Source organism: Trichosurus vulpecula, chromosome 5, assembly GCF_011100635.1.
Source record: "Trichosurus vulpecula isolate mTriVul1 chromosome 5, mTriVul1.pri, whole genome shotgun sequence".
Lineage (NCBI taxonomy): Eukaryota > Metazoa > Chordata > Mammalia > Diprotodontia > Phalangeridae > Trichosurus > Trichosurus vulpecula.
The window spans coordinates 123,982,046-124,006,708 of NC_050577.1; the positions used below are offsets into that span (position 1 = coordinate 123,982,046).

The 24,663-nt window shown below is 35.1% G+C and overlaps 1 protein-coding gene across 2 annotated transcripts in view; it reads left to right on the forward strand.

Moving 5' to 3' along the window:
* POT1 (protection of telomeres 1) overlaps positions 1 to 24,663 on the forward strand; it is a 133,572-nt gene that overhangs the window by 35,276 nt on the left and 73,633 nt on the right. For both annotated transcript variants that reach the window (XM_036762125.1, XM_036762126.1), the window contains exons 5-7: positions 1,632 to 1,739; positions 11,332 to 11,379; positions 13,282 to 13,396. In XM_036762125.1, coding sequence (XP_036618020.1) covers positions 1,632 to 1,739; positions 11,332 to 11,379; positions 13,282 to 13,396 — 271 coding nt within the window. The remainder of the gene's footprint in view (positions 1 to 1,631; positions 1,740 to 11,331; positions 11,380 to 13,281; positions 13,397 to 24,663) is intronic.

The window sequence follows — 24,663 nt, forward strand, 5'->3', positions numbered from 1 at the left end:
CTGAGGATTGAGAAGAAACTTAGTTTCTAATTCCATTTCTGGCTTTAACCAGTTATTTGTTTCAGGGGGAGTTACTATATATCTCTGGAATTTAATTTAGTCACCTATAAGATAAGGGATTGAATTAATATGACCCTTAAGGTCTCTCCCAGTTCTAAAATTCTGTGAGTTCATGAGATAAAAATATTGTTGTAAGCATCAGTTTTCACATGTGAATTCTGATTTTTGTTATTTCCTAATGTTTTGGTTTTAATTCATGATAGTTAATTTTGCAATAGTATTGATTCACTAACATACTTCTTTTGCCTTTTTCAAGGGAAAATTTGTCCTTAATTTAAATGTTATATGAAATTCTAAATAGCTGTTATAAATATACTCTATAAATTACACTCTAGAAATAACACTTGGAAAGCCAGGAAGGTTTTAATTATATTTTACATTTATTCAGTCTGAACAGAGTACAGGAGAGTACAAGAACTCAGACAAATGCCAGTCCTTTTATTGACTCCCAATTTGAATATCCCTCCTGGCTCTTCATTGGCCAGATGCAACCCCCTGACTCCCTACATCATGCCCTCCTCAAGTGGCTCTTTAAGCATGCATACAAGCCTTTAACCTTTCACCAGTCAGAAGCCTGGTCTCTGCTAGATCACAGCTCTGATTAGAACCAGTCACTTGACTTAAAATCTGCTGTCACTATGCTGTGGAAACAAAACTCCTCCCACCATTTCTCACATAGTGTTTTATAATCCAATCATCTACCAGTTCATTTTGTTCTTCATTCAAAGCTATTCAGATTAAGACTTTTTTTTTTCAAACTTTTCCCTGTTCCTCCCCCACCCTTTCCCAGTTCTATAATATAAGTAAAATTTTCTTGAGTTTTCTGGTAATTCAGTGAGTTTTTAACATGTTTTTAAAACGATACAAGACAGCTGATTAACACATTTAGTTGTGAGTAGAGAAGTTAAAACCGAAAGTTGGTAACTTATTGGTACTAAATCTCAGGTTGTTATGCCAACAATGATGATGATAATGACATGTTACATTCCTAAGAATCATAAAATTTAAAGCTAGATGATTCCTTAGATTTCATCTCAAGTACACCTTTATTTGAAAGATGAACTGAGAACCTGACTCTTGAGCAAGTTAAATGACTTGACCAAAATGACATAGACCACAACTGCAGAGCTGAAATTCAGGTCCAGGTCTTCAGACTCCAAATTCAGTAGTCTTTCAACTATACCAGGATTTTTTTTATTTGATGTTTTATTTATTGAAAACATTTTTTCCCAAGGTTTATTTTTTTATTCTTTCCTCTTTTGTCACCAAGGAAAAATGCTTATTTCTTAAGAGTCATATGTCATCAAATACATACACGAACAGATCAGCTATTTTTTATAGAAGTGACTTCTGCAGGTATATGCTGTTTGCTTTTTTTTTTTTTGGTCTTGTTTTAAAGTAAAGAATTTGAATAGAATTATAATGACTTATCCAAATGCTAGGGTTTTTTTTTTGTTGTTTTTTTTTTTTAGGTTTTTTGGAGGGGTGTGTGTGTGTGTGTGTGTGTGTGTGTATGTGTATCTTTTTTAGAAGTGTATCACTTTTTTTCCTGCTTTGCATTCCATCAATAGGACACTATTGTAGTGACCGGATTTGTTTTGGAGGAGATTTCCTCTTCAAGTGAACATAATAAGAACTGCTTGCAATTGAAAATGTCTCCAAATGAATCTACTGTGTATGTGAGTATACAAATTATGTGCTTTGCTTGTGTTATATTTAGTAGTTAACAAAACAGCATTGAATAGAAATAGAATTGCCACATCTCCAAGTCATATGTTCCAAATTTTTAGAAAAATTTTTCTTGCCTTCATTATGGAAACTTAAAAATGTTGAATGATAAGAAGACCATAGTGGTTGTAAAACTTTATGGTAACCATCCTTCCATGTAACTGTAACTTTGTTGTCTTCCAGTTTTATTTATATTGAGATCATCAACATCATTGTATTTAAGAATAAAGATTGAGAAGACATTAGATTTTCAAATGAGAGATCTTTGCTTTTGAAAGGGGAAGTTTCATTCTAGCAGTAAGGTCCAGATGATTTGGAAGAGAGTGAGAGAGGAATTGAAATCAACACTTACAAGTAACTTTTTAATACAATTTGTCTCAGAAAGGGAGGAAAGATATAAGGGGGGGGAGATATTATAAAGTTTTTTTGTTTGTTTTTGAGAAGAGGGGAGACTTGGGATTCTTTATAGGCATGAGGAGACAGGGAGAGACTGAAGATGAGAGAAAGAATAGGTGGGATAATGAGGGCAGTCTGATAACCTTGAAGAGTGTAATTCTCTGCCTCCTTTAACAGACCTTTCATCCCCACCAGTACTCTGCCTTCACTTATTCCTCAGTGATTTGCATACTCCCATCCTTTTGTACTCTCCTCATCCCAGTGACTCTGAACCCCTGGCTGCTAAAGTACAAACTCTGTGCTCCAGCTTCCTCAGCCCTATTCCCCAAAAGTCCCACTCTAGATCTCCTTCCCCTTCCATTGTGCTCTCTCTCTCTCTGGAATAACTATGTAAGTAACTTTAGTAAACATTTAGCAAGTGCCTGTTATGTACCAGGAGGTGTGCCAAGTACTGGAGATACAAAAAGAGTCTAAAGAGAATCCCTGCCCTCAAGGAGCCTACAGTCTGATTGCTATAAGTAACAAACTTAGTTTGATCTTAAATGTTTTCCTTTGTTTCTGTCTTTTGCTTATCACTGAGACAAGGCTTACTCCTAATGCATAACTCTATGTCCCTGACTGTCCTTTCTAATTCTGATTATACTTTCAGACCCCTTTACTCATTGATCTTGGCAGAAGAGTCAGAATGTTCCTTCCTCCCTATTGTCATTTCCAAAATCTCTCTACTACATGTACCCTTGATCCTGTCCCTTCCCATCTTCTCTGGAAAATTGCTACCACTATTATCCTCCCTCCCCTCTCTAATCTTCAGTCTCTCCCACTTTACTGGCTTTGTCCCTGTTGCTTACAAAAATGCCTCTGTGGGGGGCAGAGCCAAGATGGCAGAGTAAAGGCAAGGACTCACCTGAGCTCTCCCCACCTTCAAATACCTTTAAAAAGTGACTGAACAAATTCTAGAGCAGCAGGCAGAACCCACAAAGAGACAAGGTGAGGCAGATTTTTAGCCCAAGACAACCTGGAAAGCCTACAGGAAAGGTCTCTTGCACCATGTTGAGAGAGGAGTATAGTCCAGCTCAGGAATGTTTGAAAATCACCTATTTCGACTTTCGAAAGCCAAGATGGTGGAGTGAGCAGTAAGTTGCTCTCACCCTCCTTTGTTGACCTTGAAAAACCCAGAAAATGTTGCTTTAGGAAAAATCTTGGAACAGTGGAACCAGCAGAATAATGGGGTGCAGTAGTCTTTTAGCTTCAGAGGCTAGGGGAATTAATGGGAAAGGTCCCTCTTGCTGTGGCCGAAGAGGACCAGCGCAGGATGGGAGGCATCCTGGCAAGGCAGCGGCAAGGCCCACCTCAACAAACCAGTGGAAGATCCTAAACCCTATGGTGGTGAAGCAGGCAAATGCCAAGCCCAGGACCCCTGCATGCCTTGGCACAGCCAGGGGAACTGGCATATGTCAGCATGGAGAACTAACACATGCGCTGGCAGGTGGGCATCTACCAGCAGCTGAACCTACCTGTGCTCTAATGCAGCCCCTGCTGAGGGGCAGCCTCCATTGGCCTGACCACAACCACCCCCAACTCGGACCCTGAGAACTTCAGTGTAACACCAGGGAAATGCAGAAAAACCTGACCTGGCCTCAGCACACACCAGCTACTCCCAACAGCACCAGGTCAGCTACCAGACCCCTACAGCTTCCACTTGCCAGCACCTGTGGCCCAAGCACACAAAGCCAGTAACCACACCACTAGCCCCCAGTGCAAGAATGTGAGATAGTGCAGAGATCAACTTTAAAAGTGAGAAAAAAGGCAAACATCATGAGCAAAAAGCAACAAAGAAAAACAGTGACCATAGAGAATTATTATGGTGACAGGGAAGAGCGGAACACAAATTCAGGAGAGGACAACATTGTCAATATACCAACCAAAACCTCAAAGAGGAATGTAAACTGGTCTTGAGTACAGAAAGCCTTCTTGGAAGAGTTCAAGAAGGATTTTAAAAATCAAATAAGAGAGGTAGAAGAAAAATTGAACCATTCCTTTAAAAATAAAATTGACAAGATGGGGAAAAAGTACACTGAAGAGAACAACGCCTTAAAAAGTAGAATTGGTCAAATGAAAAAGAAGGTACAAAAACTAACTGAAGAAAACAATTTCTTAAAAATTAGAATTAAGGAAGTGGAAGCTAATGACTCTATGAAACATCAAGAATCAGTCAAACAAAATCAAAAGAATGAAAAAATAGAGAAAAACATAAAATACCTCATTGGAAAAAAACAACTGACCTAGGAAGTAGGTACATCCAAGAGAGATAATTTAAGAATTATTGTTCTACCTAAAAGCCATGATGAAAAAAATATCCTAGACAGCATCTTTTAAGATATCATCAAGGAAAACTGCCTTGAGGTCCTAGAACCCCGAGGGTAAAATCGTCATCCAAAGAATCCACCAATCACCTCCTGAAAGAGATCCCAAATTGAAAATGCCAAGGAATATTGTAGCCAAATTCTAGAATTATCAGGTTAAGGAGAAAATACTTCAAGCAGCTAGAAAGAAACAATTCAGATGTCGTGGAACCACTGTCAGGATTATGCAGGACCTTGCAGCTTCTACTCTAAAAGATTGGAGGGTTTGAGATATGATATTCCATAAGGCAAAGGGAGCTTGGATGACAACCAAGGATCAGTTACCCAGCAAAACTGAGCATAATCTTTCGGGAGAGGATATGTACATTCAGTGAAATAATTCAATGAGAAAGAAAAGCATAAGCAGGGTGCTGGGAAATAGGATGGAGAGAAAGGCACAGATAGTAATCATAACTGTGAGTGTGAATGGAATGAACTCTCCCATGAAACACAAGCAAATAGCAGAATGGATTAAAAACCATAATCCTATAATATGTTGTTTATAAGAACACATTTGAAACAGAGAGATACATACAGATCAAAGGAAAAAGACTGGAGTAGAATATTATGCTATTTGGCATATTATAGACAGCAAAACTATACTACTAGAGGACCTCCTCCTCCCCCTCTCTGAACTGAATAAATGTAATGACAAAAATAAACAAGAAAGAAGTTAAGGAGGTAAATAGAATTTTTGAAAATGTAAATATGATAGACCTCTGGAGAAAACTGTATAGGGATAGAAAGGAATGTACCCTTTTCTTTGTGGTACATGGCACATACACAAAAATTGACCATATGTAGTAGGGCATAAAAACTTCACAATCCAGTGCAGAAAGGCAGGAATATTAAATGCATACTTTTCAGATCATGATGCAAAAAAAATTATATGTAATTAAGGGCCATGGAAAGATAGAGTAAGTATTAATTGGAAACTAAATAATCTAATCCTAAAGAATGAGTGGGTCAAACAACAAAGCATAGAAACAATCAGAAACTTCATCCAAGAGAATGACAATAATGAGACAACATACCAAAAGTTATGAGATGCAGTGAAAGTGGTTCTTAGGGGAAGTTTTATATCTCTGAATGCTTACGTGAATAAAATAGGGAAAGAGGAGACCAGTGAATTGGGCATGCAACTAAGAAAGCTAGCAAAAGAACAAATTAAAAACCCCCAATTAAATACCAAATTAGAAATTCTGAAAACCAGAGGAGAGCTTAACAAAATTGAAATTAAGAAAACTCTTGAACTAAGAGCTGGTTTTGTGGAAAAAAAAAAAAACAACAAAATATATAAACCTTAGGTTAATTTGATTAAAAAAAAATCAAAAATGAAAAGGGAGAAATCACCACCAATGAAGAGGAAATTAAAGCAATAGTTAGAGGCTATTTTGCCCAACTGTATGCCAACAAATTTCACAGTGAAGTAGATAAATATTTATAAAAATAGAAATTGCCCAGACTAACTGAAGAGGAAATAATATGCCTAAATAACCCTATTCCAGAAAAGGAAATTGAACAAGCCATCAGTGAACTCCCTAGGAAAAATCTCCAAGGCCAGATGGATTTACAAGTGAATTCCATCAAATATTTAAAGAATAATCAATTCAGATATTATATAGACTATTTGGGAAAATAGGTGAAGGAGACCTGCCAAATTCTTTTTATAATGCAAATATGGTACTGATATCTAAACCAGGAAGAGTCAAAACAGAGAAAGAAAATTATAGACCAATTCCTGTAATGAATGTAGATGCAAAAATTTTGAATGAAATATTAGCAGAAAGATTACAGCAATTTATCACAAGAATAATACACTATGACCAGGTAGGATTTATTCCAGGAATGCAAGGTTGGTTCAATATTAGGAAAACTATCAGCATAATTGATCATATCAACAACAAAACTAACAGAAACCTTATGATTATCTCAATAGATGCAGAAAAAGTTTTTGACAAAATACAGCACCTAATCCTATTAAAAACACTGAAGAGTATAGAAATAAATTGGGTCTTCCTTAAAATGATAAGCAGCATCTACCTAAAACCATCAGCAAACATTATATGTAATGGGAATAAGCCAGAAGCATATCCACTAAGATTGGGGGTGAAACAAGGATGTCCATTATCACCACTGTTATTTAATATGGTACTAGAAATGTTAGCTTTAGCAATAAGAGAAGAAAAAGAAATTGAAGGAATTAGATTAGGCAAAGAAGAAACAAAACTATCACTCTTTTCAGATGATATGATGATATACTTAGAGCATCCTTGAGAATGAAGTAAAAAACTACTTGAAATAATAACATTAGCAAAGTTGCAGGATATAAAATAAACCCACTTAAATCATCTGCATTTCTACATATTACTAACAAAGCCCAACAGCAAGAGACAGAGAAATTCCATTTAAAGTTACTCTAGACATTATAAAATATGTGAGCATCTACCTGTCAAGAACTATATGAACACAAATACAAAACACTTTTCACAGAAATAAAGTCAGATCTAAATAATTGGAAAAATATCACTTGTTCATGGGTAGGCCAAGCCAATATAATAAAAATGACAGTTCTACCTAAATTAATTTATTCATTGCCATACCAATCAAACTACCAAAAATTATTTTATAGAGTTAGAAAAAATAGTAACCGAAGGTCCAGAATATCAAGAGAATTAATGGAAGGAAATGCAAAGGAAGGTGGCCTAGCCATACTAGATCTTAAATTGTATTATAAAGCAGCAACCATCAAAACTACTTGGTACTGGCTAAGAAATAGAGTGGTGGATCAGTGGAGTAGGTTAGAAACACAATACACAGTAGTCAGTGACAATAGTAATCTACTGTTTGATGAACCCAAAGACTCCAGCTTCTGGGGTAAGAATTCACTATTTGACAAAAACCACTGCAAAGACTGGAAAATAGTATGGCAGAAGCTAGGCATAGACCAACATTTTACACTGTATACCAAAATAAAGCCAAAATGGTACACAATTTAGATATAAAGGCTGATGGTATGAGCAAACTGGGAGAGCAAAGAATAGTTTACCTGTCAGATTTATGGGGAATGGAAGCATTTATGACCAAACAAGAGATAAAGAACATTGTGAAGTGCAAAATGGATAATTTTGATTACATTAAATGGAAAAGGTTTTGCATAAGCAAAGCCAATGCAACAAAGATTAGGAGGGAAGCAGAAAACTGGGAAAGAATTTTTACAACCAGTGTCTCTGATAAAGGCTTCATTTCTAAATACATAGAGAACTGAGTCAAATTTATAAGAACACAAGTCATTCCCCAACATATAAATGGTCAAAGGATATGAACAGGTAGTTTTCAGAGGAAGAAATTAAAACTATCTATAGTAATATAAAAAATGCTCTGAATCATTGTTGATTAGAGAAATGCAAATCAAAACAACTATGAGGTACCACATCACATTCATCAGACTGGCGAACATGACAAGATAGGAAAATTATAAATGCTGGAGAAGATGGAAAATTGGAATACTAATGCATTATTGGTGGAGTTGTGAAACGATTCAACCATTTTGCAGAGCAGTTTGGAACTATGTCCAAAGGGCTATAAAAATGTGCATACCTTTGACCCAGCAATACCACTTCTAGGATTGTACCTCAAGGAGATTATAAAAATGGGAAAACTACCTACATGTACAAAAATATTTATGTCACCTCTTTTTGTGGTGGCAAAGAATTGGAAATTGAAGGGATGCACATCAGTTGGGGAATTGCTGAACAAGTTGTATATGAATATAATGGAATACAACTGTGCTATAAGAAATGATGAGCAGGCAGACTTCAGAAAAGCCTGGAAAAACTTTTATGAACTGATGCTGAGTGAAGTGAGCAGAACCGAGAGAACATTGTAAACAGTAACAGCCACCACGTGTGATGACTAACTTTGCTAGATTTATCTCTTCTTAGCAATGCAAGGATCTAAGATAACTCCAAAAGACTCATGATTGAAAATGCTGTCCACATCCAGGAAAAGAACTATGGAGTCTGAATGCAGATCTAAGCATATTATTTGCTCTGTCTTTTTTTTATATCTTCTTTCCCATGTATTTTCCCATCAGTTCTAATTCTTCTTTACAACATGACTAATGTGAAAATATGTTTGATACAAATGTATATGTAGAACCTCTGTCAAATTCTATACTGTTTTGGGGTGTGGGGAGGGGAGAGATGGGGAGAAAATGTGGAACTCAAAATCTTATGAAAGTGTTGAAAACTAAAAATAAATTTAAAAATTTAATAAAAAAATTTAAAAATCCCTCTGCCTCCTTCTTCCTTGAAGAATCTGTACTTGATTGTACCATTACTGTTAGCTATTGTCCTGTATTGCTCCACTTCTCAGCTAAACTCCTTGAGGAAGCAGTCTAATCATGGTGCTTTTACTTCTCTTTCTTCTATTCTTTCCTTTTTTCTTCTGCATTCTGACTTCTGTCCTCATCAACTTAAAGTGCTCTTTTCAAAGACGTCACTGATATCTCTTTTTAGAAAATTAATTTTATTGGTATCTTCTGTTTTTACATTGTCTAACTTTCTACCTGTATGCCTCTCCCATCTCCTCCAGTGATCTCAGTGATTTTCAGATTTCTAATGGATTTCTTTAATCTCATTCTTTTTTACCTCTCTGGGGCCTTTGACCCTGTCACTCACCATCTTTGGGATACTATCTTTTCTTGAGTCAACAAGTATTTATTAAACTCCTATTATTTTCTCAGAAACTAAGCACAGAGAATAAAAAAAGACAGTCTCTACCCTTAAGTAACTTACAATCTAAGGGGGGAAGATAATACCTGAAAGGGGACTAAATAATTAGAGGATATTGACCAATTCTGGAAAGTCAAGAGTAGAGAAGGGAGAGGAATGAAAGGTGACTAGCCTTGGCTTTTCCTCAGAAATGAAATTTAAGCAGGAATTCACCAGAGGGATGAGAGAGCAGGGATATTCCAGGATAAGAAAGCTGAGGCATAGTGTTAATGTTTGGAGAGTGAAGACCAGAGCCAGGAGAAGTTGTGGTGACAATGTACTTTCCTGGTTCTCCTACTTATCTGATCTCTCTTCTATCTTCTTTGCAGTCTCACTAAATGTAGGTGTTCCTAAGGCTCTCTCCTGGCTCCTTTTCTTCCTTTATACTTTCTCACTTGGTGATTTCATCAGCTCTTATGGGTTCAGTTTTCATCTTTATACAGGTGGTTCATAGATCTGTATATCCAGCCATAACCTTTCTCATGAACTACAGTCTTGCATCAGCAGTTGCCTTATAGAGTTCTGAAAGTGGGTATTCCGTAGATATTTCAGTCTCAATGAATTGAAAACTGAATTCTTTATCTTTTCCCTAATACTAAGTTTTCATTTTACTGTTGAGGGCACAACCATGCTCCCCATTACCTAGTTTTCACAACCTTGACATTGTCCTCAGTTACTCAAACTTACCCCACATATATACTCTGTTGTTAAGTCTTGTAGCTTTTATGTCCTCTTCTTTTCACTCACACAGTTAGGTCTGTTTTTGCTCTTATTTTGTCTGAGATCATGATTACTACCCCTGCCTTTTTTTACCTCTGCTGAAGCATGATAGGTTTTGCTTCAGCCCCTTACTTTAACTCTGTGTGGCTGTTTCAAGTGTGTCTCTTGTAAACAACCTATTGTTGGATTCTGGTTTCTAATTCCATTGTGCCATCCACTTCTACCTTATGGTTAAGTTCATCTCATTCATATTCATAGTTACTGTGTATTTTCTTCTGTTTATCCTTCTGTTTTCTTCTGTTTATCCTTCTCTCTCTCTCTCTCTCTCTCTCTCTCTCTATATATATATATATATATATGTGTGTGTGTGTATATATATATATATATATATACGCACACACATATATCTTTTCCCTCCCTTCCTGTCCCTCCTCAAAAGTCTTTTTTGCTCCAGACTACTCCCTCTCTTAGTTTTCCCTCCCTTTTATCATTCCCCCTTAGCTAGTATCTCTTATCCCCTTATGCTTCCGTTTCCTTATTGGGTAAAATAGATTTCTATACCCAATTGAGTGTGTGTGTGTGTGTGTATGTATATATGTATATATTCTACCCTCTTTGAACCAATTCCAATGCCCCTCTTTCCCCCATCTTCCCCTCCACTATAAAAGCTCTTCTTTGTGTGCCTCTTTTATGTGAGGAAAATTTCCCCATTCTGTTTCTCTCTTCCTCCTCCCTCTTCTTCCTTTTTTTTTTTTTGAGATCATCTCAACATAATTGACTCACACCCATGCCCTCTGTTTATGTAGACTCCTCACTACCCTGATAATGATAGTTTTTAGGAGTTACATGTATCATCTTCCCATATAAGAATGTAAATAATTTAACTTTATTGAATAGAGAAATCCAGGAAGTCTAAAATGAATTCAGCCAGGTGGGAAAAAAGGAGGTATCTGAGTTTTCTTAAAATACTTGAATCCCTCCCTCATCCTCTACTTCCTTATGACTGAAGTAGTCATCAGCTGATAAAAGGAAACATTAGTAAAAATCAAACTTAGACTGTTAAATCTTTTGCTTTAAAATTTTAATGCTTCTTGACTCAGTTTCGAAAAAGCTTTACATAAAAATTATGCAGTTTTCTTTGGTTTAGTCTAACATTGTATAAACTTGCTCACTATATTTTAAATACTTATAGTATTGATAGCACCTTGTATTAAAATATATCTATAGGCAAATCTTTATTCATTTTTCAGGTTTATGTTAAATATGACACAGTTATTTCTGAGGAACCTGTATGTTTGGTAAGTTGGAATTCAGTTTGGCAGTTTAATTCTTAAGAATATGTTGTTCAAATGTAATATATAATTTGATTTTGAAATTATTTCACTAACATTAGGAATCTGATTCTTCCATTTCTATTTGTGAATGAATGAAAAAAATAGCAATATACAGTTTCTGTTTATTAAGACTGGTTCAGTTTATTAAGACTGTTCTGTGATATTTTATATGTCATCTCTGCAAAGCAAAAAATGTAAAAATCAGGTTATTCTTATAAAATGACTATCTTGCTATCAGATTTCATATTATCATTAATACCATGAGAGTTTTTTTCTAAATAGTAAATTGGTGCATTTTTTTCCTGCATTCTCCATATACTTCTATTTTTCTATATATTTTAATAAATTTTGATCATTATCTATCTGCTTCTCAATGAAGTTTGTGGAAATATTTGTTTGGTTTACTCAAAAGAGCATTGAATTTGGAAGCCAAAGGCCTGGTTTCAAGTCCTCTTCCTGCTGCTGACTGGCTGTGTGCCCTTGGGCATATCACTTGGCTCCTTAGCACTTCAATTTCCCCATCTGTAAAGTGATGGAGTTGGACTAAATTATCTCTTAAGGCCCTTCCAGGTCTAAATTCTATGATATTCTAGTTTTCCCTCATTTCATTTGTTTGCTTAATACTCTGATTCGAAAGATAAAGGTAGTAGTTTCCTTGGAGAAGTCACTCATGCCTCAGTCAAGTTGAAAGGAGAGAATCAGGCTTTCCTGTTAAACTGCTTTGTGACCTTCTGTGGGTTTTAATTTTACTAAACCATCAAATAAGTTGAATTAAATAATCTCTGAAGTCTCTTCCTCTTCTTTGTCTGTTTCTGTTATCTAACTTTCAGTTTACTAAAGAAAAGTATTGATGAATAGAATTATTTTGGCCAGGGAAAAGTGTAGTCAGTCAAAGTATTTTGAAGTGAAAGAAAAAAATATTATTCTGTGTTGTCTTTGGATTTAGGGGCTTCTCAAAGTTAGCGTATGTTTAAAATTGTACTGTAATACCTATTTATCTGGCTGTGGAAAGACCAGAAATTTGGGAGTTATTTAGAAGTAAATGAAGAAGTTTCTGAGAAAGATAAAAGTATCTGCCATAAAATCCAGGTGCCTTATTTCATAGAAAAGACTTGGAATCACCTTTTTTTTTCCCCTCAGACATAGACTCTGTTTGATTTAACTATATACATAATAGGTTATCTGGTTACACTTACTAATCATCTTTCCTTCCCTAGAGTGATTCAGAGAATGGAGAATAGCAAGAGATTGAAGATAGACAGTTTGGGATAGAGGTTAATAGGGTCAAAGAGTGTAGAGGGGGAGGGAGAAAGGGACACAATAGATGGTAATGATAAATTTGTGTCTACAAAGTTCAAGCCTCTCTGATAGTCTTCTAGGGATAGGAAGAGAATAATAAAACAATCCCTGCCCCTAAGGAGCTTATATGCTACTCATATATATGTGAACATCTAAGTAAATAAAAATACATACATACTAATACAAAGTAATTTCCAGGAGGGTAGAGTGCTAATTGTTAGGGGGACAGGAAAGACCTCATATAGAAGGCAACACTTAAGTTGTTCTTTGATGATGCAGTAGGAAGTTCTTTGAGACATTGGTAAAGAAGGAGACCACCTGGGGAAAGTTGGAGGCAAGAGATGGAATGAACTAGAATAATGACTGTTGAATGCATATTGGAAAGATTTAATTTTTAAAAAAATATTAAAATAAAATTTTAAAAGTTAGGCAAGTTAAATAGTTAAACTTAATTTATCTGTAAAATATTCTTATGTCTAATTTCTGAACTATGACAGATTAACAAAAAAATTTACTGTGTTGCTAAATGTATATATGAAAACAAGTTTTATATTTCTGTTTATGTAGAGTGTGACACCCAAGTATACATATACACCTCTGAATCAACTTAAGCATGGGTCTATAGTCAATGTATATGGTGCTGTGAAGTTCTTCAAGCCCCCTTATCGAAGCAGAGGAACCGGTTAGTATTTAAAAAGTATATTTGCGTTTTATGTTTTTTATGTGGTTGGTCTCTTTTATTGTTTTTTAGTTACATGGGTGTTTCTCTTCAATTTAAATACTAGACCAGAAGCCAAATTTGTGAGTTATGATCCCAGTGTTCTAGTGACACCTTTTTTCGCTAGCTGACGTGATTTGCCAGGATTTTTTGGAAGTAGATATACAGAATTTAGAGAGTCTGAGAAAGAATAAATTAAATGAGAATAAATTAATGAATTAGAAAGTATGGAGTATGCAACTTTATTGAAGTACTGACACGTTCGTAGTACTACTTATTCTGTGTGATGCCAATGGAATAGGTATTAACTATCTCTGCTCCTTGAAGCAATTCATTATAGCAAATGATGTCAAAATGGACAGACAGACAAAAGGAAAAACAAAAATGAAAAAGTTATAGAAAGTTGATGAAAGTTGATGGCTGTAGGAAGAATTTTATTTCCATGTTTTCAAGCTGACATAATATGCAGAGCACACAGAATAAGTATGAACATGTCAGTACTTCAGTAAAGTTGAGTAATCCTTACTTTCCAGTTCATTAATTTATTCTCATTTAATTTATTCTTTCCTAGACTCTCTAAATTCAATGTATTTACTTCCAACAAATTCTGGTAAATAAGCTCAGTCACCTAAAAAAGGTATCACTAGAACATTGGGATCATAATTCACAAATTATGTGACAAAAATCATTTCAAGAAAACTAACGAACATCAAGTGAATCTGATAATTTATGAAATATTCTGTACCCATAATAACCTTACCTCTGCAAATAAGGGAGAAAGGAAGGCACATTTTACCAATTGGTCATTCTGATTATTTAGTGTTCAGTTTTTGTTTCTCATTTACATTGTGGTAATCATTGTGCATTTTGTTTTCTTGATTTTGCTTCACTTTGCATCAATTCACATAAATTTTCCATTGTTGTATGTAAATCTTAAAAAATGATTAGTAAAAATGACAATTGGAAATATTTGAGGTTTTGTTTTTAAAATTTCAAAAGTCAGTTTTAAAGTTACATAAAAATTGACTCAATTGCTTCCTAAACATTTGCAAGTAAATTATTAGATTTAGGTTTGAATTATTGGAGTACATAATCATACTTCCTCTGGACAGTTACACGAAAAAGGATTTTGAGAAAATATGAGCCACAGATAATGAAAATGTGTGTGCCAGATATGTTCAGATATATAAAATCAGCTGAGGAATTAAGAGCTAGTAATAGACCATCTGCTATTATAGAGATTAGGACATATGTTTAACTATGGGTTTTTTTTCCTTCCGTGATCCATATTTAAATGAATATCATCAATTTCATTTGAACATATTCATTGATAATGCTAAAAATATATCTTGAAACCCTAGCAAGAGTTTCTAAACTATCAATTTTCGGGTTTTATTGGTCATTTTTTCTTTGTGTTGAAGGAAGTCATGCTTTACCAGGAGTGAATACTACAGGAAAGTAAAACAAATAGCACTGATTTTTGTTTTTAGGAAAGTACCAACTTCATTAGAGCTACCATAGAGAAGTACCAGAATAAATGTACAGGAACAAACTGCAGCTGTGCCTATTTTATATTATGCAAAGAAACATTATTTCCTATGTATCCAGTTACATTTTAGATCATATCCAGATGTACGGATGAGGGAAAAGTTCTTAAAAAACTCTAATGTGAATTGAGGATGAAAAAGGTATTTCTAAGATTTTTTCATTAAATTTTATTTTATAAAACACATACATTAGAGATGTGATAGATGAAAGTAGTTTTGTATAATTTAGCTTTCTTAATTGATTAATCTTGCCTTTCATCACATACTGATTAGTAATGACAAATACATTTTCTATATTCTTTTTTGGTGGGTTTTCCTAATTTCTTAAGTTTTAATTTGCATTTAAACACCCATCCTGTGAGAAATGTAGCCTTTATTCATTTCCATGAAGAGGCTATCTATTGCAGTTAAAGGTGACTTATCTACCATAATCTTGATATCATTTGGGGATAGCATCCTCAAAAAGTTGGGATAAGATTTCATAAGAATCAAGGATATATGTAAATAATGTTTGTTAAAAGAGTTTATCATTAACAAAAAAGATTTTGTGATTGCACAGTGGATTTGGTACATCTAATATGCTGTTATTCATATAAAAATATATCCCTCTCAACACTTCTCAGTTGTTATAGTAGCAATGAAGATTTGTCATGCGTTTCCCCACTCCTGTGCTTGATACAAACCAAATACATGTATGAGACAGAAATCTAGGCCTAGATATAATCTATTTCCATGGATAAACACAATTTGACATGTTGTCTTTCATGATTAATTTTTTTTTGCATATAACTTATGTTTGCATTTAGCCAAGAATTTATAGATTATATTTCTGTTTTTTAAGGAGAAAAATTCTTTGTCCATACAGTAGTTTCTGTATAGCTATTCAAGGAATGAGATACCTTATGAAGGGCTTCTGTTTGTAGTTCACAGTTGGTTTTTGCCTCAATATAACCTCTGGAATTTGCCCTTTCTGTTCTCACCAAATTAGCACCTGAAAAGAATTAAAATTCAGCTCCTTTGGATTCTAATAAAGTGAACAAAGTCAACACTAATGAGAATTTTTAAAAAAAATTATTAATGCCTTCTCCACACCACAGTAATTTTCCTACTCTCTTTATAACCTCTCCAGTTAAAACAGATAAAAAAGAATGAAAAAATAATCCTGTCAATTTATGAAATATCTCCTAACTAGAAATTTTTAATTAGGTGAAGTTTATTTTGAGGCCTCATGGGTAATGCTGTTCTCCTTTACTGTTCTTCCCTGTATTCTGTCCCCAAGGAATTGAATCTTCTCAAGTTTGACTCTGACTGCATAAATTTCCTTCCTCCTTCTTTTGCCATGCTCTCCCCCTGTCCTTCATGCACACTTGTCACAACCTTCCCAAATCTACTGCTGTCATCCTACAGTGGTCCACATGTCAGCATTATTTCTACATCCTTTTCTGTCTAATCAAAACTCTTCACCCTTAGCACTAGGTTTTAAGAAAGGAGCCTGATTAAACAACATTGCATTCTACTGAAAATGTATTATTTTGATATCCTGCTGGTTTTCTCCTCACTCCAAATGCCCATTCTAGCAACTTCTAGGTGAGAAAGTCTGACTTTCCTCTTGCTGCTTGTCTGTTGGGGAGGCAGTGGGGACTGGGAAATCACTTGTTAAACTAACATCTTAGTTAACTCTACAATCAGTAGCTTTCTATTTTCTTAATAACGAGTACTTCCTAGTTACTACTTACTACTGGAGGCTCCTTCTAGTATGGACAGGTAAGGAAAAAAGGCTACTACAACACTGGGCATTAGTGTCTCTCTGCCATAGCCTCCTGAGATCCTTCAGTCCTTACCATCTGCTCTACCTTTATTTTCTGAAGTCTCCCTCTACTGTCATCTTGATAACTTATGTAGCCTAAGGACCTCTGGACCTTGCCATCCTCTTCCTTTCGCCATCCGTAGAACCTCCAAGCCTTTCCATGTCCCTTACAGTTGAACTTTATTTTGTTTTATTCAATTAGAATTTCAGCTCCTTGAGAGTAGGGACTATTTATTTAGCCTTTTCTATTTGTATCATTAGGGCTTAGCATAGTACTTGGCACATAGTAAGTGCTTAGTAAATTCTTTTTCATTCATTCATTCATTCAAAATTGACCCATGGAATATGTAGGAATCATGGAGCCACTTGGCAGCTCTAGAACTCGTTTCTTGATTTTTAGTTTAGTGCTCTCTACAGTATGTACCACATAGTCTAAGGAAATGAGGAAAGGGACTTGGGACCACACAGTGATGATCCGAATTGTAGATGATTCATTTATTCATTTGTTAAAAGTTAATTGGGTGCCACTCAACTTCAAGGTCATCAAAATGAAAGATGTTACCTTTTAATAATTCTTTCAAACTGAGATACTGTATTTCTTGGTGGGAGGTAATGATTTTTTTCATTAACATGCTTATTTGAGCCACCTGGAAAATCTCATTTTGTTGCAGTAATAAATGTTGAAGATAGGTGAAATTTTACACTTTTAAGAATAATAAGTAATTTTACTTATATTTATGACTAATATGTAAGGCATATGGTACCATAATTATGTTGTCATTGATATCCTGTTAGATGTTCTATCAGAAATACTTGTTTAGATTTCATTAATTAGAACTTTAAGCACTTCTTGCCACTTGTGGCAGTATTTAAGGGTTTAGGGGGATTTCATGCATTCATCAGTGCAATACTATCTTTATTGATGTACTGGTGTATCAGTTTTCCCACTTTTCCTCCAAAATATGTCACTTTCCTTTTTTGTCAATTTTGCCAATATGATGGGTGTGAGGTAGAACCTCGAGTTGTTTTGATTTGTATTTCTCTTCTTTAACTTGAATTAGTGACTTCTCAAATATATCTCCCAATTATTCTCATCTTTTAAAAAGCAAAAACAAAACTCTCACTTGCTCCCATCATTTTATCAAACTATCATCCTTTATCTCTCCCAGCTTTTACTGCCAAGCTTCTTGTTAAGAATCTTCTATATGTACTGCCTCTAGTTTTGTACCATCATTTCCTTTTCAGTCCTTTGCAATCTGGCTTCATATGGCTATTGATACTTTGAATTTTTTTCCTTAGAAAACTCCTGTTCATATCTTTTGACTATTTGTAAATTGGGGAATGATTTTCGTTCTTATAAATTTGAAATAATAATGACAACAGCAACAACTAACATTTATATAGTACTTGCTATGTGCCAGCTATTTGTGGTAATCACTTTACAAATGTAACCTCATTTGATCTCACAATGACCCTGGCAAGTAGTTGTTCTTATTATCCCCATTTTATAGATATGGGAACAGAGGTAAAAAGAGGTTAAGTGACTCGTTCAGAATCCCACAAACTAGTAAGTGTCTGAGGCAGGATTTAAACTCAAGTCTTCCTGTCTCTAGGCCTGGTTCGTTCTCCACTGCATCACCTAGCTGCCTTAGCTAGGAATCAATTATATATAAAGATAGTTAGACAGATATAGATAACTACACATCTCTGTGTATATATATATATATATATATATATATATATATATATATACAGAGAGAGAGAGAGAGAGAGAGAGAGAGAGAGATGTATAGATGTATAGGATGTACATAGATATGGATCGCTATATATCCAGATATAGATGTACAAGATGTGCAAATAGATATAGATAGCTACATATTTCTCTATGTATACATGGATAAATACGTAGATATAGATGTACATGATGTACACTTTGTACGTCTATTTTTTTAACTGTCTAGCTAATGGTGTAAGATGTTGGTCTCTTCCTAATTTCCAATTCTTGGAATTTCATTCAGGTCTACTGCTTAATTAATGCAGGCTCTGTCATGAGACTATGATGAGAATGAGATAGTAGAATGGTTAGGATTAGGGCTACTGTTTTATGTCTAATAAAAATGAAAAATTTGCTTGATTATCTTCTAGATAGCCTATAAATTTAAAGCTTTGAATTCCTAATATCTTCTGTATTCTTTTTATTCATGTTACTATGCTCATAACTATAAGCTGTCTCTCTAGAACTTTTAATAATTTCACAAAATGGAAAAAAAATTATTTTTTACAATAAGGCCATGCTTTCTTCGGGCCCTAGCAGTATGTAACAACAATGCTGCTTGCTGCTACTGTGCCTATGTAAGGCCGACAACACCAGCACACAGAAGGGCTGCTAGCACAAGTTCTTTGATCTGCTTTTCTAAGGAAATCAATGTTAAGGGGTTTACAATCTCACTTTAATCAAACATACATGTATCATTCACTTAGTTCAGGGGAAAAAGTCAGCACCCTGAACTTTAGAGCAAATACAAACAGAGAAAATAGAAACAGAACAAATAACACAAATCAACAGACAGGCTTCTAGCTGTCTGTCCAAAGAATTACATAGTTACCAAAGAGAGAGGTACCACAATATCTGTGTTTTCAAAGTGGGCGGGTTCCAGTGGCTACCCAGAGTCTCGTCTGGTCAAATCACATGACATTCTTCCAATGAGTAAGAGCCTTAAGCAAAATGCTAACCTCTGATTTTATATACCCTGTTCAGGGTCAAAGAGTGTCACAACCATGTGACTGAAACCTATGTGAACTAGGCTTTCCCTTGATGTAAGCAGGTTATCAAAGACTCCTGGATTTAATCAAAGAAACAAAGACAAGATTCATCGAAGGCACTTGATTACGTAAGTGCTCCAAAAGAGAAAACAGTATAAAAAAGTCCCACCTTAATTACCATAACACAGTGTGACTATAAATTATTTAATCAGTATTTTGTTGTTGTTCAGTCGTTTCAGTTGTGTCTAACTCTTTATAACCCCATTTGAGGTTTCCTTAGTAAAGAGAGTGGAATAGCTTGCCATTTCCTTCTCCAGCTCATTTTACAGATGAGGAAACTGAGGCAAAAAGAATTAAGTAACTTGCCTAGGGTCCCATTGCCATTAAGTGTCTGAGGCTAGATTTGAACTCAGGAAGATGAGTCTTTCTGACTCCAGGCCCAGCAGTCTTATCCATTGTGCCACCTAGCTTTCCATAATCAGTTATAGGGTTCCTTAGAAATTCAATAGAATAGGTTCAATAGAAATCATAATATTTGCCTGCCTCCCTTGGATCTTCTGTGGCTTAATTGATTAACATGAAATTTTTAGAAAACTGTTTAAATATGCTAAATGCAAGTAAAAGCCAAAGTATTACTATTTCTAATGCAATATATTTTTTTTCTTGCAGCTTTGATGAGGGTACTATTAATCACTCAAGATAGATTTCATGGGTGACTCCACCCATTTTCACAATTTAAATGACTCTTGTGAGTCATGAATTTTTCTCCCTCTTTCTCTGAATGATTAATTTTATTTCTATCTTAAAGTAATCTCCTTTGGAGGGATTTTTTTTTGAAGTCTTAAATTTATAAGATTACATTCTTTTTTAAATTTTTTTTTAATTTTAGACAAATACTGAAACTTAAATACATAATAAGAAAAGAAACCTTAAAAACTTAAATATAAAATTAAAAAAATTTTAAAAGTCATGTGCAGAGAGATTTTGAAAGGAAATAAAATTGGGAAAAAGTTGAGAAACATGATACAAATTTATGTGTGTGTGTGTGTGTGTGTGTGTGTGTGTAAAATTAAGAAACACAACCTTATGATTTTTCTTAGGTCAACTAGATGGTGAAAAAGATTTAACTTATTTTAAAAAGATTTAATGAACTTTAACCCAGTTCAAAAAAAATGAATCATTTCCTGATTTTATACATTCTTTAGAAAGCTAAGTGGGAACCAGATTGTGAAGGGCTTTAAAAATGACAAGCTGAGAAGCTTCTCTCTGGACTGAATTTTTGGCCTCAGAACTTTCAGGTGTTTTCCTGGGAGTGGGGTATTGAGAATTATGTTTTTCCAGTTTCTCAAGGACAGCTCAGGTTGAGGAACTGCAGACTTGCAGTGCTCCCCAAATGGTCTGATCCATGGCAAAATCTGATCCCTGCTACTCTTGTCTGAAGTCTTCAAGTTCCTGACCTGGATTGGAGTCATGTAACATTTCTGTTAGTTTGCCACTGGTTAGAAGTTCCAGTAGTTTCCTTTTAGACTCAGTTACTGTCAGCCAGAGAGAATGCTGTCTAGGTACAGAGCAAGCCACACTTTGTTCTTGAATTCCTGCTCTGGATATTCCACTGTAGCCTTCAAACTGGGCTGGAGGCTTGATATGAGACTCCACTTCGTTTCTGGGATCAGAGCCCTATAGCTACTATTTGCTCCTGAACTTGTTACTTTTCTGTACAGTCTAGGCTCTGAAATTGCTCCTCATCCTGAATAGCCACCCCTAGACCCAGTCCCTTCCTCATTCTATCCTGTATCTGTGACTTGGGACTTGGTAGTGTAGGGCAAAGCTTCCACTTGATGCCTGTTTCCACATTCTGCATGCTATTGGGATCCCCTTTATGCCTCTTGGATCTCTTCTTGCTCTGTTGCACTGTTTGGTCCTCTTTTGATTCCTCTTCTTTAGAGTGTTCAGTCTGGCACTAGCCTGACAAAAAACAATCCCTAGTGTCCAGAGACTACTGATTAGAACTTGGTCTGGTACTTTCTCTAGGTCTTTATGGAGGAGTTGCATTACGGGGAATTTGGCTGTTCTTGACATAGTAGAAATATTAGCAGGTTGTTTTGCAGTACCTAGAATTTTATGGTTCTGATTTTGAATATTTTAGTACATTTTTAATGGTAAATAAAACCCCAAAGTAGAAAAGTGGTAAATAAAACAAATAAATATTTAATACCAAGAAATCCCATGGTGCTTATTGTGATATACAATCTACATATAGCACATTCAAGCATCTGTTTAACCGTATGCTACTAGTAGTTCTTGAATGTTTGTGTCTCTTCAATTGATTCCCTTATTAGAAATTACTATTAAACTGCATTGAACATCAGTAGCTTAAATCTTTGTGGCTTTTATCTCTTATGGAATCCTTTCAAAGTGTTCACTCAGTTCTATATGTTTTGTAAATCATTTAAATAATAGCATTTTAATACAAGGCACTTTGCATACATATTGTTATTACTGTGATGAAAGGAATTAATTCTTGAAACAGTAATATTCCATAAAGATATTACCTCAGTACAGTTGTATTTCTTACTGCTGAATTTTAGGAATGGATTCAGGAAAAAAAAAAGATATGGTGTTAATAGCCTTTTGTTTCTATTAATCTCTTTGTGTCAAGTTATTTTCAAATATTTTAAGTGTATCCAATTCTATTAACTGAAAAAAAATTGTTAAGCTAAAGATAAAAAAAGAAATAACATTAGGCCATTCATCGTAAGTGGTTATTAGGACACAACTTTTTCTTGCCACAATTTAAAAATAGAAATTTTGGCTATAGGCGTTAGCCTAAAGCTGACAAAATAAGGAAAATTAAATTTTGTGCTAAAAGTAAAAACAGATCATTTACTATTTTTTCTGCTTTTGAAGCTTTTGAATGTATCTCTCAAAAGAGTTTTTTTATTAATTTTTTTAATTTAATTTAAATTTATTTATTTAACATATTTGGTTTTCAGCATTGATTTTCACAACAGTTTGAATTACAAATTTTCTCCCCATTTCTACCCTCCCCCCCACTCCAAGATGGCATATATTCTGGTTGCCCTGTTCCCCAGTCAGCCCTCCCCTCTATCACTCCCCTCCCCTCTCATCCCCTTTTCCCTTCCTTTCTTGCAGTGCAAGATAAATTTCTACACCCCATTGCCTGTGTATCTTATTTTTTAGTTGTAGGCAAAAACTTTTTTTTTTTTGAACATCTGATTTTAAAACTTTGAGTTCCAAATTCTCTCCCCTCTTCCCTTCCCACCCACCCTCCCTAAGAAGTCGAGCAATTCAACCTAGGCTACACATGTATCATTATGTATAACCCTTCCACAATACTCATGTTGTGAAAGGCTAACTACATTTTGCTCCTTCCCAACCCATCCCGCTTTGTTGAATTTTCTCCCTTGACCCTGTCCCCTTTCCAAAGTGTTTGTTTTGATTACCTCCACCCCCATCTGCCCTCCCCTCCATCATCCCCCCCCCCCTTTTATTTTTTTTTTATCTTCCTCACTCTTCTTTCCTGTGGGGTAAGATACCCAACTGAGTATGTATGGTATTCCCCCTCAGGCCAAATCTGATGAGAGCAAGGTTCACTCATTCCCCCCTCACCTGCCCTCTCCCCTCCTCCCACAGAACTGCTTCCTCTTGCCACCTTTATGCGAGATAATCCACCCAATTCTATCTCTCCCTATCTCCCTCTCTCAGTATGTTGCTCTCTCATCCCTTAATTTCATTTTATTTCTTTTAGATATCTTCCCTTCATCTTCAACTCACCCTGTGTCTGCTCTCTCTCTTTTATATATATATACATATATATATATAAACACACATATATATATACACATACATACATATACACATAGATATATACATACATACACATTCACTTATATATATACATAAACATATATATATATGCATATTCCCTTCAACTACCCTAATACTGAGGTCTCATGAATCATACACATCATCTTTCCATGTAGGAATGTAAACAAAACAGTTCAATTTTAGTAAGTCCCTTATTATTTCTCTTTCTTGTTTACCTTTTCATGCTTCTCTTCATTCTTTTGTTTGAAAGTCAAATTTTCTATTCAGCTCTGGTCTTTTCACTTAGAAAGCTTGAAAGTCCACTATTTTATTGAAAGTACTCTATTTTATTGAAAGTCCATATTTTGCCTTGGAACATGATACTCAGTTTTGCTGGGTAGGTGATTCTAGGTTTTAATCCTAGCTCCATTGACCTCCGGAATATTGTATTCCAAGCCCTTCAATCTCTTAATGTAGAAGCTGCCAGATCTTAGGTTATTCTGATTGTGTTTCCACAATACTCAAAATTTTTCTTTCTGGCTGCTTGCGATATTTTCTCCTTGATCTGGGAGCTCTGGAATTTGGCGACAATATTCCTAGGAAATTTCTTTTTGGGATCTATTTGAGGAGGCAATCTGTGGATTCTTTCAATTTCTATTTTGCCCTTTGGCTCTAGGATATCAGGGCAGTTCTCCTTGATAATTTCTTGAAAGGTGGTATCTAGGCTCTTTTTTTGATCATGGCTTTCAGGTAGTCCAATAATTTTTAAATCATCTCTCCTGGATCTATTTTCCAGGTCAGTGGTTTTTCCAAGGAGATATTTCACATTGTCTTCCCTTTTTTCATTCCTTTGGTTCTGTTTTATAATATCCTGATTTCTCATAAATTCACTAGCTTCTACTTTCTCCAATCTAATTTTTAAAGTAGTATTTTCTTCAGTGGTCTTTTGGACCTCCTTTTCCATTTGGCTAATTCTACCTTTCAAGGCATTCTTCTCCTCATTGGCTTTTTGGAGCTCTTTTGCCATTTGAGTTAGTCTGTTTTTTAAGGTGTTGTTTTCTTCAGTATATTTTTCAGTATTTTTTTGGGTCTCCTTTAGCAAGTCATTGACTTGTTTTTCATGGTTTTCTCGCATCCTTCTCATTTCTCTTCCCAATTTTTCCTCTACTTCTCTAACTTGCTTTTCCAAATCCTTTTTGAATTCTTCTATGGCCTGGGGCCAGTTCCTGTTTTTCTTGGAGGCTTTTGTTGTAGGCTCTATGACTTTGTTGTCTTCTTTAGGCTGT